The sequence below is a fragment of the Kogia breviceps genome, chromosome 12 (genome assembly GCF_026419965.1).
Source record: "Kogia breviceps isolate mKogBre1 chromosome 12, mKogBre1 haplotype 1, whole genome shotgun sequence".
Lineage (NCBI taxonomy): Eukaryota > Metazoa > Chordata > Mammalia > Artiodactyla > Physeteridae > Kogia > Kogia breviceps.
The window spans coordinates 63,764,888-63,779,525 of NC_081321.1; the positions used below are offsets into that span (position 1 = coordinate 63,764,888).

General features: G+C 35.3%; 1 protein-coding gene across 3 annotated transcripts in view; it reads left to right on the forward strand.

The window, feature by feature from the left end:
- NAV3 (neuron navigator 3) overlaps nt 1-14,638 on the forward strand; it is an 832,636-nt gene that overhangs the window by 472,418 nt on the left and 345,580 nt on the right. The window contains exon 1 of one of the 3 annotated variants that reach the window (XM_067009785.1): nt 3,173-3,415. The exons of the other annotated variants lie outside the window; for them this stretch is intronic. Coding sequence (XP_066865886.1) covers nt 3,173-3,415 — 243 coding nt within the window. Of the gene's footprint in view, nt 1-3,172; nt 3,416-14,638 lie in introns of those variants that run through there. 3 annotated transcript variants of the gene reach the window in all.

The following is a 14,638-nucleotide window of genomic DNA, read 5'->3' on the forward strand; positions in this document are numbered from 1 at the left end:
TGGTTTATTACTTAGAGCAATAGCAGTAGCCAGAATATCGTATTTTCTTCTGTAGGTTTCTCTGGCCTCAGTTCCTACAGGACAGTGTGACAAGGGCCAGATGATGTCTGCATATGCAGTAGGCTGGGTTACAGGAGAAGAACTTTGAACCTAGGGAACACAAATCTTTTATAATTAATTGTAAGCAAACCTGTGTCACCTTTTTTTTTCCTGGAGGGAGACATGATTTTTATTAAAATATACAGCAAATAAATCTACTCTTTGCTTCAGGGGAAACACCATTCCTATCTTTCAAGGCTGTTTGCTTCTAGATAGAAGTCTTCCAAGGCTGTTTACAACTCAGAATCCTAGAAAAGATAATTTAGCATAAAAGGATAGTTAGTTATGGCCTCTGCTCTCAAGACTTCAAAAATGTGAAAAATATATAGAGAATTTTCTCCTAATGAAAGGCAATCTGTATACTAGGAGAATATGTTTTTAAAAATGTATCTAAGAAAGGACCTGTATCCAAAATATATAAAGAGCTATTAAAACTCAATAATAAGACAAAATTATTGGTAAACATTTTGAACAGCTATGTCACCAAAGACGATATATGGATGGTATGGCATGTAAACATATGAAAAGACAATATCAATAAATTATTAGAAAAATTCAAATTAAAACTGCAGTGATGCACTATGCACCTCACTAAAATGGCTAGAAGATTGACAGTGTGAAATATTGCTACTGGTATGTTTTGGACAACAATTTGGTATTTTCATATATAGTTAAATATATGCTGATTCCCTTCTAGTTATTAATCCATGAGAAAATAAAATAATATCAACACAAAACATATACACATATTTCTAGAGGTTTGTTCATAATATCCTCAATCTGGAAACAGTCGTATGTCCTTCAACTGAAGAATGCATAAACAAATTGTGCCATACCATGCAATGGAATACATCTCAGCTATACAAAAGAAAGAACTGTTGATACACATAACATGGACAGATTTCAAAAGTATTATGCTAAGTGAACAAAGTCAGACAAAAAAACTGCATGATTTCGTTTAAACGTGTATTTGAAAAGGCAAAACCAGTGTCAGAAAGCACTTCATGGGTTGCCGGAGTTGGGTGTGGGATGTTGACTGCAAAGGGGCATGAAAGAAGCTTTTAGGATGAAGGAAATACTCCACATTTTGATTATGGGGCTGGTGACACGAATTATTTCCTTAGAATAGCTGAATTTTATTATGTGTAAATTTTACTTCAATCAAGCTGTTAAATATAGGAGTGTGACTCTATCTTAGAAAATATCAGAGTTGATTAACCAATCACATTTTTTTTCTTTTCACAAGCATGTTTTTAGTGTTCATAGTAGTTCTTTTTTTCTCTCTCTTTCTTATAAGTGAATAATAGCAAATTGTCATGTCATGAGGTTTTATTATATATTTTCAAAATCACTGATATTAAAATCTAGCGTGGTTAGAATTCTCTTACTGCCTTCAACTTAAGCTTGGCTTTAAAAGGCAGTGTGTTTTAGGAGTCATTGCTGCTTTTCCTGTTAGGTTTAATGGGAAAAAATGACTATAAATTTATCTTCTTTTTATTTTCAGGATTTTACCGAGTTCAGTTATGTTAACCCTATGATCCTGGCCAAACTCTTCAATTATGCCTCTTGACCTTACCTCAGTAATTCTCAGGGCTATTATATTTCTAATAACATTAATACCAAACATTCATTGAGCACTTACTATATAGTAGACTCTGTTCTAATGACTTCATCCATTTATTTTCTTTAATTCTCACAACTACCTTGAGAAAGAAGCAGATTTTTTTCCATTTTACAGAAGATGAAACTGAGTCATAGCAACTGCCAAATTCATACAGCTAGTGAGTGAAGAAGCAAAGATTTGACTACAGGCAATCCAGCCTTTTAGAGTCCATTCCCTGAACTATAAAGCTATCAAGTAAAATACAGATCATAAATTTTAGTGTCTAGGAGAATCAATCAATTTATTTAAATTCAGTTCTCAAACTTCTCCCTCTCCCTCCTGATTCTTATTTGGTAGATTTGGGATGAATTCAGGAATCTGTTTTTAGCAAGCACTCCAGGTGGTGGTTTGTTGAACCCAGTTTGAGAAACCCCATTTTCTGTGACCTTAAGCTAATTACTTCTAAGGGCCTTTGTCTCCTATTCAAAGGTGGTATTCTTTTAGGATGAAGTGCTTGCCCAGTCACTGCTATGTAGTACATTTCCCATATGTATTAGCTCTAAGTATTTTTATTATCACCATTATTAAATTTTAAATGATTACTATATATCTGGTGCCCTGTTCTCTGTATTTACTATATTTCCATAACCTAGGCAGGCATAGTCTGCTGAATGATTTAGCAGCTTTAGCTGCTATTGCATAAATTTAACCTGATTTCATGGGATGAAACAGAATGAACACCGTGGTTCATGGCTGTCAGTAGTGAAAAATAGCTGGAAATCAGACAAACAGCTTCATTGCTGAGATTGTTTCCGGGCTAAAAGTTCTTCCAACAGCTGTTTGTTTTGGCCATTAATCGTGTCCAGTCTTTTTTTTTTTTTTTTTTTTTTTTTTTAAGCTGGGGGAAATACAATTTTCTTTAAAAAGAGAATGCAGGCTGGTTATTTCTGAAGTTAGGAAGAATGCCTGTCCTTCCACTATTGTGGTCTTTTGGCTGCTTTGACAGTTGGACTGAAAGGCTTTCCTTTTGTTCTTTTTCACTCGCAGTGCTCAGATTCACACTGCGGTAGTGAGAATAAAAGGTAAAACTAGGAGCTCTTTAATCCTAGAGAAGGAGCTTTGTAGCAGTTACCTTCAAGAAAAGTTTCCTCCCCAAAGGAATATTTAATATTACATGGACACTGACTCACTGAACAGAGAGAGAGAGAGAGGGAATGGATATATGAGAGAATGAGAATATGAGAATTCAAGCGAATAAGAAAGAAACTTAACTAAAGATGAAGGGGAGTTTTGCCTCTTCCTGAAAGTTATATTATTAGTTGTGTTTTTTGGTTTTTTTTTTTTTTTTTAAATCATGTTGACTGCTAGTTTTGTTTAAAGTATTTGTTCTGGAAATACTAAAGTTGGAGCCTACCAGACTGAGGTTAGAAGCATTTTCTTTGGCAGCAAGAAGATACGTTTATAGAAGCCATGCCTGTACTTGGGGTTGCCTCAAAACTGAGGCAGCCAGCTGTTGGGTCAAAGCCTATTCATACTGCTCTTCCGATACCAAATTTTGGCACTACTGGGTCACAGCACTATTCTTCGAGACCTTTGGAACTTACTGAATCAGAGAGCTCAATGCTTTCTTGTCAGGTCACATTACCATCAGCCTGTGAATTTGAAGAGAAGAAACCCCTCCAAGGAAAAGCTAAGGAGACAGAAGACAGCAAGGTTAGTGGCTGAAGGTTACCTACAGACTTATAAAGCTGAAATGCAAATTTCCTTTTAGGTAGAATATAAAACATGCTGTGAAGTGGGGAGTAGTAGAGGAATACCGGTGTAAGAAAGTAAGTAGTTTGAAAAGCTGAATATTTAGCCTGTGCAGAACTGTATTTATAATTTATGGTTGTAAAAGTTGTGAACGAAATTCTCTGAATATGCCTGGGTTATCAGTACTACTTATTGATGAAGTGCCTAGTTAAATCCTAGATAACTCTCTTACTGATAACTGTAATTGATCACAAATATGAGGAAAAGGGGAGCTATTTTTCAGATATAAAGTAAAAAAAAAAAAAGATTTATTTGTGAAAACTAGTACAGACACCATCACTTTTCTCTAAATGTCGTTTGCATTTTAAACACTTTCTGATTGAATATGTGAATCCTAGCCTGCTTACTTCATTGTAATGTGAAGGAAAATGAAGTATGATTTTCCTTGATACTGCACATTTGTCTGGGTTTTCACTTGTAAATTGAAACCCTACTCTTTTACTTATTACTGACATCTTTTTCAGTCATTTAATTTATGACATTTGTGAGCAGTAGCTCATAGCTTTTGGGTTTTAAGCCATACTACACTCATTTTCTCCAGATGCTGAGAGGTAGCATGGCCCTTCAGTTGGTGAACTTCATGGGGATTCCTTTGTACCTTGATGAGCTTCACTTTTTAATGCAGCATTAACTATGACATCAAGCTTTACAAAGTCACCATTCTCACCTCTGGCTCCTTAGGGAATGATTTGATTTTACTTTCCCACCCAAATGTAATTTAAAATAATTTAAGAAAAGGCTTCATATAGAAATCAACTCTACAAGTTAAAAAGAAAGTCACGCTTTTTGTCTGAAATGTCCATTCTGTCTTCACCTGTTCAAATCCTCTCAGGTGCAGCCCAAATGCAGCTTTCTTCATAAAGTCTTCGCTAGTTACCCTTTCCTCTCCTTTCCTTTCCTGTGGTTATTCATCTGTAGTAATGCTTACGACACCTTAATTTATATTGCGTTTTAATTATTTGGATAATTTATTTCTATCCCCACTAAATTGAAAAGATATAGAACCTAAGACCTTATTCAGTGCTACAGCTCCCTCTCCTCAATGCTTTAGGCATAACAATTAGTAATTGAATGGATTGATACATGAATGATTGAATCAATGAATGAACAATTATACTGAGAAAGATTTAGTTATGTTCATTAGTCTCTTTGGATCATTCAATCTATAAAACATAAGGCTTAGAATGAATGATTTTTAAAGTACTTCTAGTTCTAAAATTATTCCTTTTGTGTTTTAGGACAACACTATCTACCCAAGAAAAAATCAGTTGAAAGAAAATAGTTAATTTTAGGCTTAGAATTCTCAGTCCAACATAAGCAATTCAGGGTAAAAGTAGGGAAGTGTAAATTATCAATAAAAGACTAACAATATTTAACTTTATGCAAATAATTAAAACAAATGCATGTTGTTCTCTTCTAATATTCTGTGTATCCACAATGACTTGTCTGGATTAGATGGAAGAGAAACCACTTTTCTCTCTTGACCATGGCTATCATCTCTGAAGGTTTACTCAAACTTGTACTTTGATAAATGGCCTTGGCCTAAGACGACCACTGTAAGTACTATTTGCAGTAGAATTTTGGTTGGTCTCTTTGGTTAGCAAACATATCAATCATACATCTGATATTCCAATAAGACTCTGTGGTAAGCAATGTTGTATTTATAGAGATGTTTTTACCGTGCCGCTTATCAGATTGAAACCTTTTTCAAACAAATGTAAAGAATGCCTTGTCAGCATTTCAGAATATTTCTAAATGTTAGAAAAGAATTAAGATTTGTATAAACTTCTGAAAAAAATGGAGCTAAAGAAAACAGCAAAAATGATCAAGGTCGTTGTGTTAGAGAAAATTAGATTTGGCTGCAAATAGTAAAAAAAAAAAAAATCAACATAACAGCATAAATAAGATAGGAGTTTATTTCTTTTTCATTTAAAGGATATCTGGAAGTAAGCCATCCATGACTAGTATGGTGACTTCATGAAATTGTCAGGGAACCAGGCTCTCTCTTTTGTCCACCGACGTCATTTTGACATCCATCTCTCAGTCTTGAGTGGATAATTGAGTTACACTCAATTACAAAGACACATCCTGTTTCATTAAGGATTCTTCCACATCCATTTGGCCTGTTGATAGTTCCAAGGCCTTATCTAGTTGCAGTGGAGACTGGGAAATGTAGAGTATATTCTAGGCCCAACTAAAAGTTATGGGTTCTATTTCTAAGGAAAAGAGACCATTGATAGTACCCACAATAGATGACTGTCATTAAGAAACATTTATGTGAAGTATTCTGCTGGTTCTTGCACCAAACAGCCTCACAGTCTGGTGAGAGAGAACAAACCTGTATATGACAGTGTCAGAAATGTATCTTCAGTCTAACACTCCCTTCTCCTATCCTTGTTTTTAGTTAAGTGTACATGCCATCGTTCCAGGCATCTAATCTTGAATTCCTAGTCTGATTTCTGGTGATATACATCGCTATTCCACATTCCATAATTTGCTAGAAGTTGGAGATTTTGCTTCTGTACTACAGCTTGGATTTATCCCCGTATGCACATCCTCATGCTTTGGCCCTTGTTAAGTTTTCTGTCAATTACTGTAATAATTCCAAATTGGTCTCTTGTCCAGTGGCTCTCCATCACATCCATCCAAAACATTTACCATTCTGATTAAAGAAAAAAACTTTTGTTTCTTCTCCTGTCTTACAATTTTTTAATTCAGGCATTTCAGTCTCCTAACTGTTGTCACTACTTCTATCATAGCTCTATCTAGCTATGCGATATCTCATTCTTGGGTGTTCTAAATTTTTCAGGTTGCTTAACCTCACTGTTCTTTTTTTTAAAATTGAAGTACAGTTGCTCTATAATATTATATGAGTTACAGGTGTACAATATAGTGATTCACAATTTTTAAAGGTTATACTCCATTTATAATTATTATAAATTATTGACTGTATTTCCCATGATATACAATATATCCTTGTAGCTTATTTTATACCTAATAGTTTGTACTTCTTAGTCTCCTACACTTATATTGCCCCTCTCCCCTTCCCTCTCCCCACTGGTAACCACTAGTTTGTTCTCTATATCTGTGAGTTGGCTCCTTTTTTTTATATTCACTAGTTCGTTGTATTGTTTAGATTCCACATATAAGTGATATCATACAGTATTTGTCTTTCTCTGTGTGACTTATTTCACTTAGCATAATGCCCTCCAAGTCCATCTATGTTGCTGCAAATGGCAAAATTCCATTCTTTTTAATGGCTGAGTAGTATTCCACTGTATATATATATACCACATCTTCTTTATCCATTCATCTGTTGATGGACACTTAGGTTGCTTCTTTATCTTGGCTATTGTAAATAATGCTGCTATGAACATTGGGGTGCATGTATCTTTTCAAATTAGTGTTTTTTAGGGGGGGTATATACCCAGGAGTGGAATTGCTGGGTCATACGGTAGTTCTCTTTTTACGTTTTTGAGAAATCTCCATACTGTTTTCCATAGTGGCTGCACCAATTTACATTCCCCCAACAGTGTACATGGGTTCCCTTTTCTCCACATCCTCATCAACGTTTGTTATTTGTGTTCTTTTTGATGATAGCCATTCTGACAGATGTGAGGTGATATCTTGTTGTGGTCTTAATAAATAACTTTATAAATAAAATGGTCTAAATAAATAACTTTAATGACAGATTCCATGGTCTATTTTCAAATTCCACCATGATATCTAAAAGGCATATTTTTTCTATTTACCTCTTGTTCTGATTTCTTGCTTTCCTTGAATTTTCTAGAGTCTCTCCTCATATGGATCTGTTTTTCCTTTCTTCCTGGGCGTTCACCCAAATGAGAAAGAGAGTAACTTCACTTTGGAAACGTTACTTAAGAATCTGGAGATTAAGGTTAAGAAAGAGTGTTTTATATTGTCATGGCTCACCAAATAACATACAGTTGAGCATTAGACATCCTTGTTCATGAAAGTTCCTCAGCCATACCTACCACTGAAAACTGGCCTTCACTTTTTAATCCCCATTCTCCTTTCAGCTTGATCTGTCACCTAAATTTTACCTCTGTTCTCATTTCTAACTTTTTTCAGACTTGGGCTTGCTTACCCCTTCTTTCTTGAATTCCTTATGCAAATTCAAGATTCTTTTAACATTATTATAGAAAACAATTAATTTTTTGAGCACCTATCTTGTACTTTATAGGAAATTTCTCCTTTTATTCTCACAATGTTTCAAAGAAGGCACTGTATCCACATTTACAGAGAAGTAATCTGAGGCCTAGATAGAGTAGGAGACACTCATAAGATCAGACAGTTAACTACTAGTATCAAAATCCAGAATTTGAATCTAGATTTATCTCTACAAAGCCTTTATTGTGTTTTACAATACACTCCCTCATCATGATATACTTGCAATATTTTTTCTAGTTATAACCTTTTCTCCAAGTTTCACCTAGTTTTTTAAAGGCTCACTTCAAAAGTCAAATAAAATAATAAATAAATTGTTGTGGAGGTTAAAAGGAAGGAAAGTTTATATCCAGTTGGGGAGATATAAAGGAAATTCTTGAATGAATAGTGGAATTTATATACGTGGTAGAATGGATACTTGCTTAATGTTCTTACCCTATTAGTTGTAAGGACAATCAAGATAGAGATTATTGCTTACTATTTTGTTCATATAGTACTAACACTAATGCTTTGAAAATAGAAGATGCTCAAAGGCATTAAATTGAATATTTTTAAAAAACATAAATTGTGATATAGACAAGCAAATATATAGATAATATTGCTAATGAGGGCAATTATTTCATAATTTACATTTGAGAGAAATCCTATTTGGTTGGAACATTCAGAAAATACTTCATCAAGTAGTTGTAACTTAATGGGCAGATAGAGCTCATATATAGAGAGGAAAAAGCATTCTTTTGAGGAGAGGGTTTCCTAGAGGAGTACCCAGAGAGTAAGCCATTATGGTTTGAGCAGACTGTTAGTGAAGATGAACAGTTTGGGGTCAGATTATAGATGTAGGCAGACTTCATTAGGAAGATAATGAGGAAGGCTCTTAGGTAAAAAAGAGACAAAATTACACTGTCAATCACATTTAGAAGTAATAGCAGAAAGGGACTAATATTAACTAATGTCTATAGAGGCTTGCTATATGCTATTTACTGGACCAAGCATTTCACGGAGTATTGCATTCAGTCCTCACAATAGTCTTATAATATAAGCACTGTTATCATCCCCATTTTACAGATAAAGAAACTGAGGCTGAGGTTAAATTACTTGCCAGTATCTCAATGTGGTAGAAAATGGATTCAAACTAAGACTGTGTGGTTCCAGAAGACACTACTCTTAACCAATAAACAACATTGCAACACTGGGGACTTCTGGTGCCAGGGGGAGAGAAGAAGGGCTATGGGTTGACTTGATTTCCATATATATATATATAAAAGTAAGGTTTGCTGTTAGTATTTAATTAGCATTGCTCATGAGTTGCAAATAAAGCATTGGTATGCCCAAGTGCCTAGAATTATTAGAAGACAATTAAGTGGACACAGGGTCTCCGCTGAATTGTTTGAAAAACAGAAATAAATAAAAGAAACCCCAGAAGAGAAATATATAGCAACAGATGTCAATAGAGTAAATGACAGGCTCTGGGCTCCAGCTGTTTCCTTCATGGCGAAGATGCCTGATTGCTGAGGACTGTGGACACTCCTGTTGGCTCGCTCACATGGTAGCACTTCCAGAGCTGGCCAGGCCCACAGCTGCATAGGTCAGCCCTCAGGTCTCTAGATGATTCCGCCTGCTTTGCCTGTTTCTGCTGTGCTTGCACATTTAGTTATTTGTATTTAAAGAAACATGATGATTTCTTTTTCTGGTTATACCTCATGCTCCAAGTTTTATAGTGAAGCTGTTAATGGTTGTTTTAATTGTCTTTACCTTTGTGTTAGCAGTAGTGTAAAGAATGCTGTAATGACACTTGAATTTTAACTTTTTCTCTGCTGGCAGAAGGCTCAGATTTTCAGTATCATACATTTATTTCCCTTCAGTTACAATTTATAGAAATGTGACTGTCTAATACTATTGTCTATTATTTTAGTTTGTGCTTTACAAAGTCTTTAAAGAATTATATGTAATGCTTTAAACTATGAAATTACCAGAATTTCTGGTGTAAATTATATGTGATTAAATGTTATTCAAAACCTCATACAACTTTTAAATTGTTCTTCTCCAACTGTCAATATTGAGTGTATATTTGATGCTGATTTGCCAAATGTATTCTTAGTTTCTTCCTTTCCAGTGTTATAGACATTTTTCTTTCCTTTAATGAAAAGGAAGGCTCTAAGTATATTGGTTATGGAGACATAAAATCATTAGGTATGTCATAATTTTTTAACAAAATAATTGTTTCATGGTTGATATTTATGCTGTCATATCGCCAACAATCACCCTGTCAATCTTGAACTTAAAATACTAGGTGTCATAGTTAAAAGAACATCAAATTAGGAGCTCAAAAGATTTGAATAAAAATATTTGAATTAAACTTCCGCTAGATTTTGAAATGATAAGTCACTTAAACTGTCTCATCTTCAATCTCTGTTATCTATAAAAAATGAAAGAGAACTGAGGACAATAGTTCTTGGTAAAGCTTTCTAAGGAGAATATTTTTATTATCTAATCCCCTTCTTCTTCTTCCTGATTTAGTCCTATCAGTTATCACATTTCTCTTATTTTTTCAGTCTCTTCCAATCCAATGGATTCTTTGGACCCAGATTTTTCAAACCTGTCACATTTTGGAACTGATAGTTCTGTGTTTTAGGGGAATAGTCTTACTACTGTGGGATATTTAACATCATCCCTGCCATTATCTACTAAATGCTACTAGCGTTCTCCAGTGTGACAGCCAAAAATGCCTCCAGACTTTGTGAAATGCATCTGTGGGGAAGGTGAAATCAAGCTCTGTAGAGAAACACTGCTTTAGAATCAGCTTCCAAAAATGCTCAGAACTTTACTACTTTTAATAATTATTATTATTATATCCTTCAACATGCTTCAGACAATCACTCTTTCTGACTTTGCAGATACATTTCTTTAAAGAGTACTTTGTGTCCATTGCCACTATTCCAAGGTTTACATTTGCTATACTTTTCTTGACTTCTGACTTCTGTTTTCTGAGAGGTTACCAGTGGCTTTTTAAAAGACATCTTTTCTTTTTTCTTTTTTCTTTTTTTTTTTACCTTATACACTTCTAAATTGCTGGGATTTCCTTAAACATCTTTTTTGGAGTATAATGGCTTTACAATGGTGTGTTAGTTTCTGCTTTGTAACAAAGTGAATCAGTTATACGTATACATATATCCCCATATCTCTTCCCTCTTGTGTCTCCCTCCCTATCCCACCCCTCTAGGTGGTCACAAAGCACCGAGCTGATCTCCCTGTGCTATGCGGCTGCTTCACACTAGCTATCTATTTTACATTTGGTAGTATATATATGTCCATGCCACTCTCTCATTTTGTCCCAACTTACCCTTTCCCCTCCCCATATCCTCAAGTCCATTCTCCAGTAGGTCTGCATCTTTATTCCCATCTTGCCCCTAGGTTCTTCAGGACCATTTTTCTTTTTTCTTAGATTCCATATATATGTGTTAGCATATGGTATTTGTTTTTCTCTTTCTGACTTCAGTCGTTATGACAGGCTCTACGTCCATCCACCTCACTGCAGATAACTCAATATCGTTTCTTCTTATGGCTGAGTAATATTCCATTGTATATATGTGCCACATCTTCTTTATCTGTTCATCTGTTGATGGACACTTAGGTTGCTTCCATGTCCTGTCTATTGTAACTAGAGCTGCAATGAACATTTTGGTACATGACTCTTTTTGAATTATGGTTTTCTCAAGGTATATGCCCAGTAGTGGGATTGCTGGGTCATATGGTAGTTCTGTTTTTAGTTTCTTAAAGAACCTCTATAGTGTTCTCCATATTGGCTGTATCAATTTACATTCCCACCAGCAGTGCAAGAGTGTTCCCTTTTCTCCACACCCTCTCGAGCATTTATTGTTTGTAGATTTTTTGAGGATAGCCATTCTGACTGGTGTGAGACGATATCTCATTGTACTTTTGATTTGCATTTCTCTAATGATTAATGATGTTGAGTATTCATTCATGTGTTTGTTGGCAATCTGTATATCTTCTTTGAGGAAATGTCTATTTAGGTCTCTGCCCATTTTTGGATTGGGTTGTTTGTTTTTTTGATATTGAGCTGCTTGTAAATTTTGGAGATTAATCCTCTGTCAATTGCTTCATTTGCAAATATTTTCTCCCATTCTGAGAGTTGTCTTTTGGTCTTGTTTATGGTTTCCTTTGCTGTGCAAAAGCTTTTAAGTTTCATTAGGTCCCATTTGTTTATTTTTGTTTTTATTTCCATTTCTCTAGGAGGTGGATCAAAAAGGATCTTGCTGTGATTTATGTCATGGAGTGTTCTGCCTATGTTTTCCTCTAAGAGTTTAATAGTGTCTGGCCTTACATTTAGGTCTTTAATCCATTTTGAGTTTATTTTTGTGTATGTGTTAGGGAGTGTTCTAACTTCATACTTTTACATGTACCTGTCCAGTTTTCCCAGCACAACTCATTGAAGAGGCTGTCTTTTCTCCACTGTATATTCTTGCCTCCTTTATCAAAGATAAGGTGACCATATGTGCGTGGGTTTATCTCTGGGCTTTCTATCCTGTTCCATTGAACTGTATGTCTATTTTTGTGCCAGTACCATACTGTCTTGATTACTGTAGCTTTGTAGTATAGTCTGAAGTCAGGGAGCCTGATTCCTCCAGCTCCATTCCTCATTCTCAAGATTGCTTTCGCTATTCTGGGTCCTTTGTGTTTCCATACAAATTATGAAATTTTCTGTTCTAGTTCTGTGAAAAATGCCAGTGGTAATTTGATAGGGATTGCATTGAATCTGCAGATGGCTTTAGGTAGTATAGTCATTTTCACAATGTTGATTCTTCCAATCCAAGAACATGGTATATCTCTCCATCTATTTGTATCATCTTTAATTTCTTCCATCAGTGTCTTATAATTTTTTGCATACAGGTCTTTTGTCTCCTTAGGTAGGTTTATTCCTAGATATTTTATTCTTTTTGTTACAATGGTAAATGGGAGTGTTTTCTTAATTTCACTTTCAGATTTTTCATTATTAGTGTATAGGAATGCTAGAGATTTCTGTGCATTAACTTTGTATCTTGCTACTTTACCAAATTCATTGCTTAGCTCTAGCAGTTTTCTGGTAGCATCTTTAGGATTCTCTATGTATAGTATCATGTCATCTGCAAACAGTGACAAGCTTTACTTCTTCTTTTCTGATTTGGATTCCTTTTAGTTCTTTTTCTTCTTTTCTGATCTGGATTCTTTTAGTTCTTTTTCTTCTCTGGTTGCTGTGGCTAAAACTTCCAAAACTATGTTGAATAATAGTGGTGAGAGTGGGCAACGTTGTGTTGTTCCTGATCTTAGTGGAAATGGTTTCAGTTTTTCACCATTGAGGACGATGTTGGCTGTGGATTTGTCATATATGGCCTTTATTATGTTGAGGTAAGTTCCCTGTATGCCTACTTTCTGGAGGGTTTTTATCATAAATTGGTGTTGAATTTTGTCGAAAGCTTTCTCTGCATCTATTGAGATGATCATATGTTTTTTTCTCCTTCAATTTGTTAATATGGTGTATCACATTGATTTTCGTATATTGAAGATTCCTTGCATTCCTGGGATAAACCCCACTTGATCATGGTGTATGATCCTTTTAATGTGCTGTTGGATTCTGTTTGCTAGTATTTTGCTGAGGATTTTTGCATCTATGTTTATCACTGATATTGGCCGGTAGTTTTCTTTCTTTGTGACATCTTTGTCTGGTTTTGGTATCAGGGTGATGGTGGCCTTGGAGAATGAGTTTGGGAGTGTTCCTCCCTCTGCTATAATTTGGAAGAGTTTGAGAAGAATAGGTGTTAGCTCTTCTCTAAATGTTTGATAGAATTCACCTGTGAAGCCATCTGGTCCTGGGCTTTTGTTTGTTGGAAGATTTTCTTTTTTTGTTTTGTTTTGTTTTGTGGTACACGGGCCTCTCACTGTTGTGGCCTCTCCCATGGCAGAGCGCAGCCTCCGGAAGTGCAGACTCAGCGGCCATGGATCATGGGCCCAGCCACTCCACGGCATGTGGGATCTTCCTGGACCGGGGCATGAACCCATTTCACCTGCATCGGCAGGCAGACTCTCAACCACTTTGCCACCAGGGAAGACCTGTGGGAAGAGTCTTAATCACAGTTTCAATTTCAGTGCTTGTGATTGGTCTGTTCATATTTTCTGTTTCTTCCTGGTTCATTCTCAGAAGATTGTGCATTTCTAAGAATTTGTCCATTTCTTCCAGGTTGCCCGTTTTTTGGCATAGAGTTGCTTGTAGTAATCTCTCATGATCCTTTGTATTTCTGCACTGTGAGTTGTTACTTTTCCTTTTTCATTTCTAATTCTATTGATTTGAGTCTTCTCCCATTTTTTCTTGATGAGTCTGGCTAATGGTTTATCAACTTTGTTTATCTTCTCGAAGAGCCAGCTTTTAGTGTTATTAATCTTTGCTATCCTTTTCCTCATTTCTTTTTCATTTATTTCTTATCTGATCTTTATGATTTCGTTCCTTCTGCTAACTTTGGGGGTTTATTTGTTCTTCTTTCTCCAATTGCTTTAGGTTTAAGGTTAGGTTGTTATTTGAGGTGTTTCTTGTTTCTTAAGGTAGGATTGTATTGCTCTAAACTTCCCTCTTAGAACTGCTTTTGCTGCATCCCATAGGTTTTGGGACGTCGTGTTTTCATTGTCATTTGTTTCTCGTATTTTTTGATTTCCTCTTTGATTTCCTCAGTTATTAAGTAGTGTATTGTTTAGCCTTCATGGGTTTGTATTTTTTACAGACTTTTTCCTGTAATTGATATCTAGTCTCATAGTGTTGTGGTCGGAAAGGATACTTGATACGATTTCAATTTTCTTAAATTTACCAAGGCTTGATTTGTGACCCAAGATATGATCTATCCTGGAGAATGTTCTGTGAGCACTTGAGAAGAAAGTGTGTTCTGTTGTTTT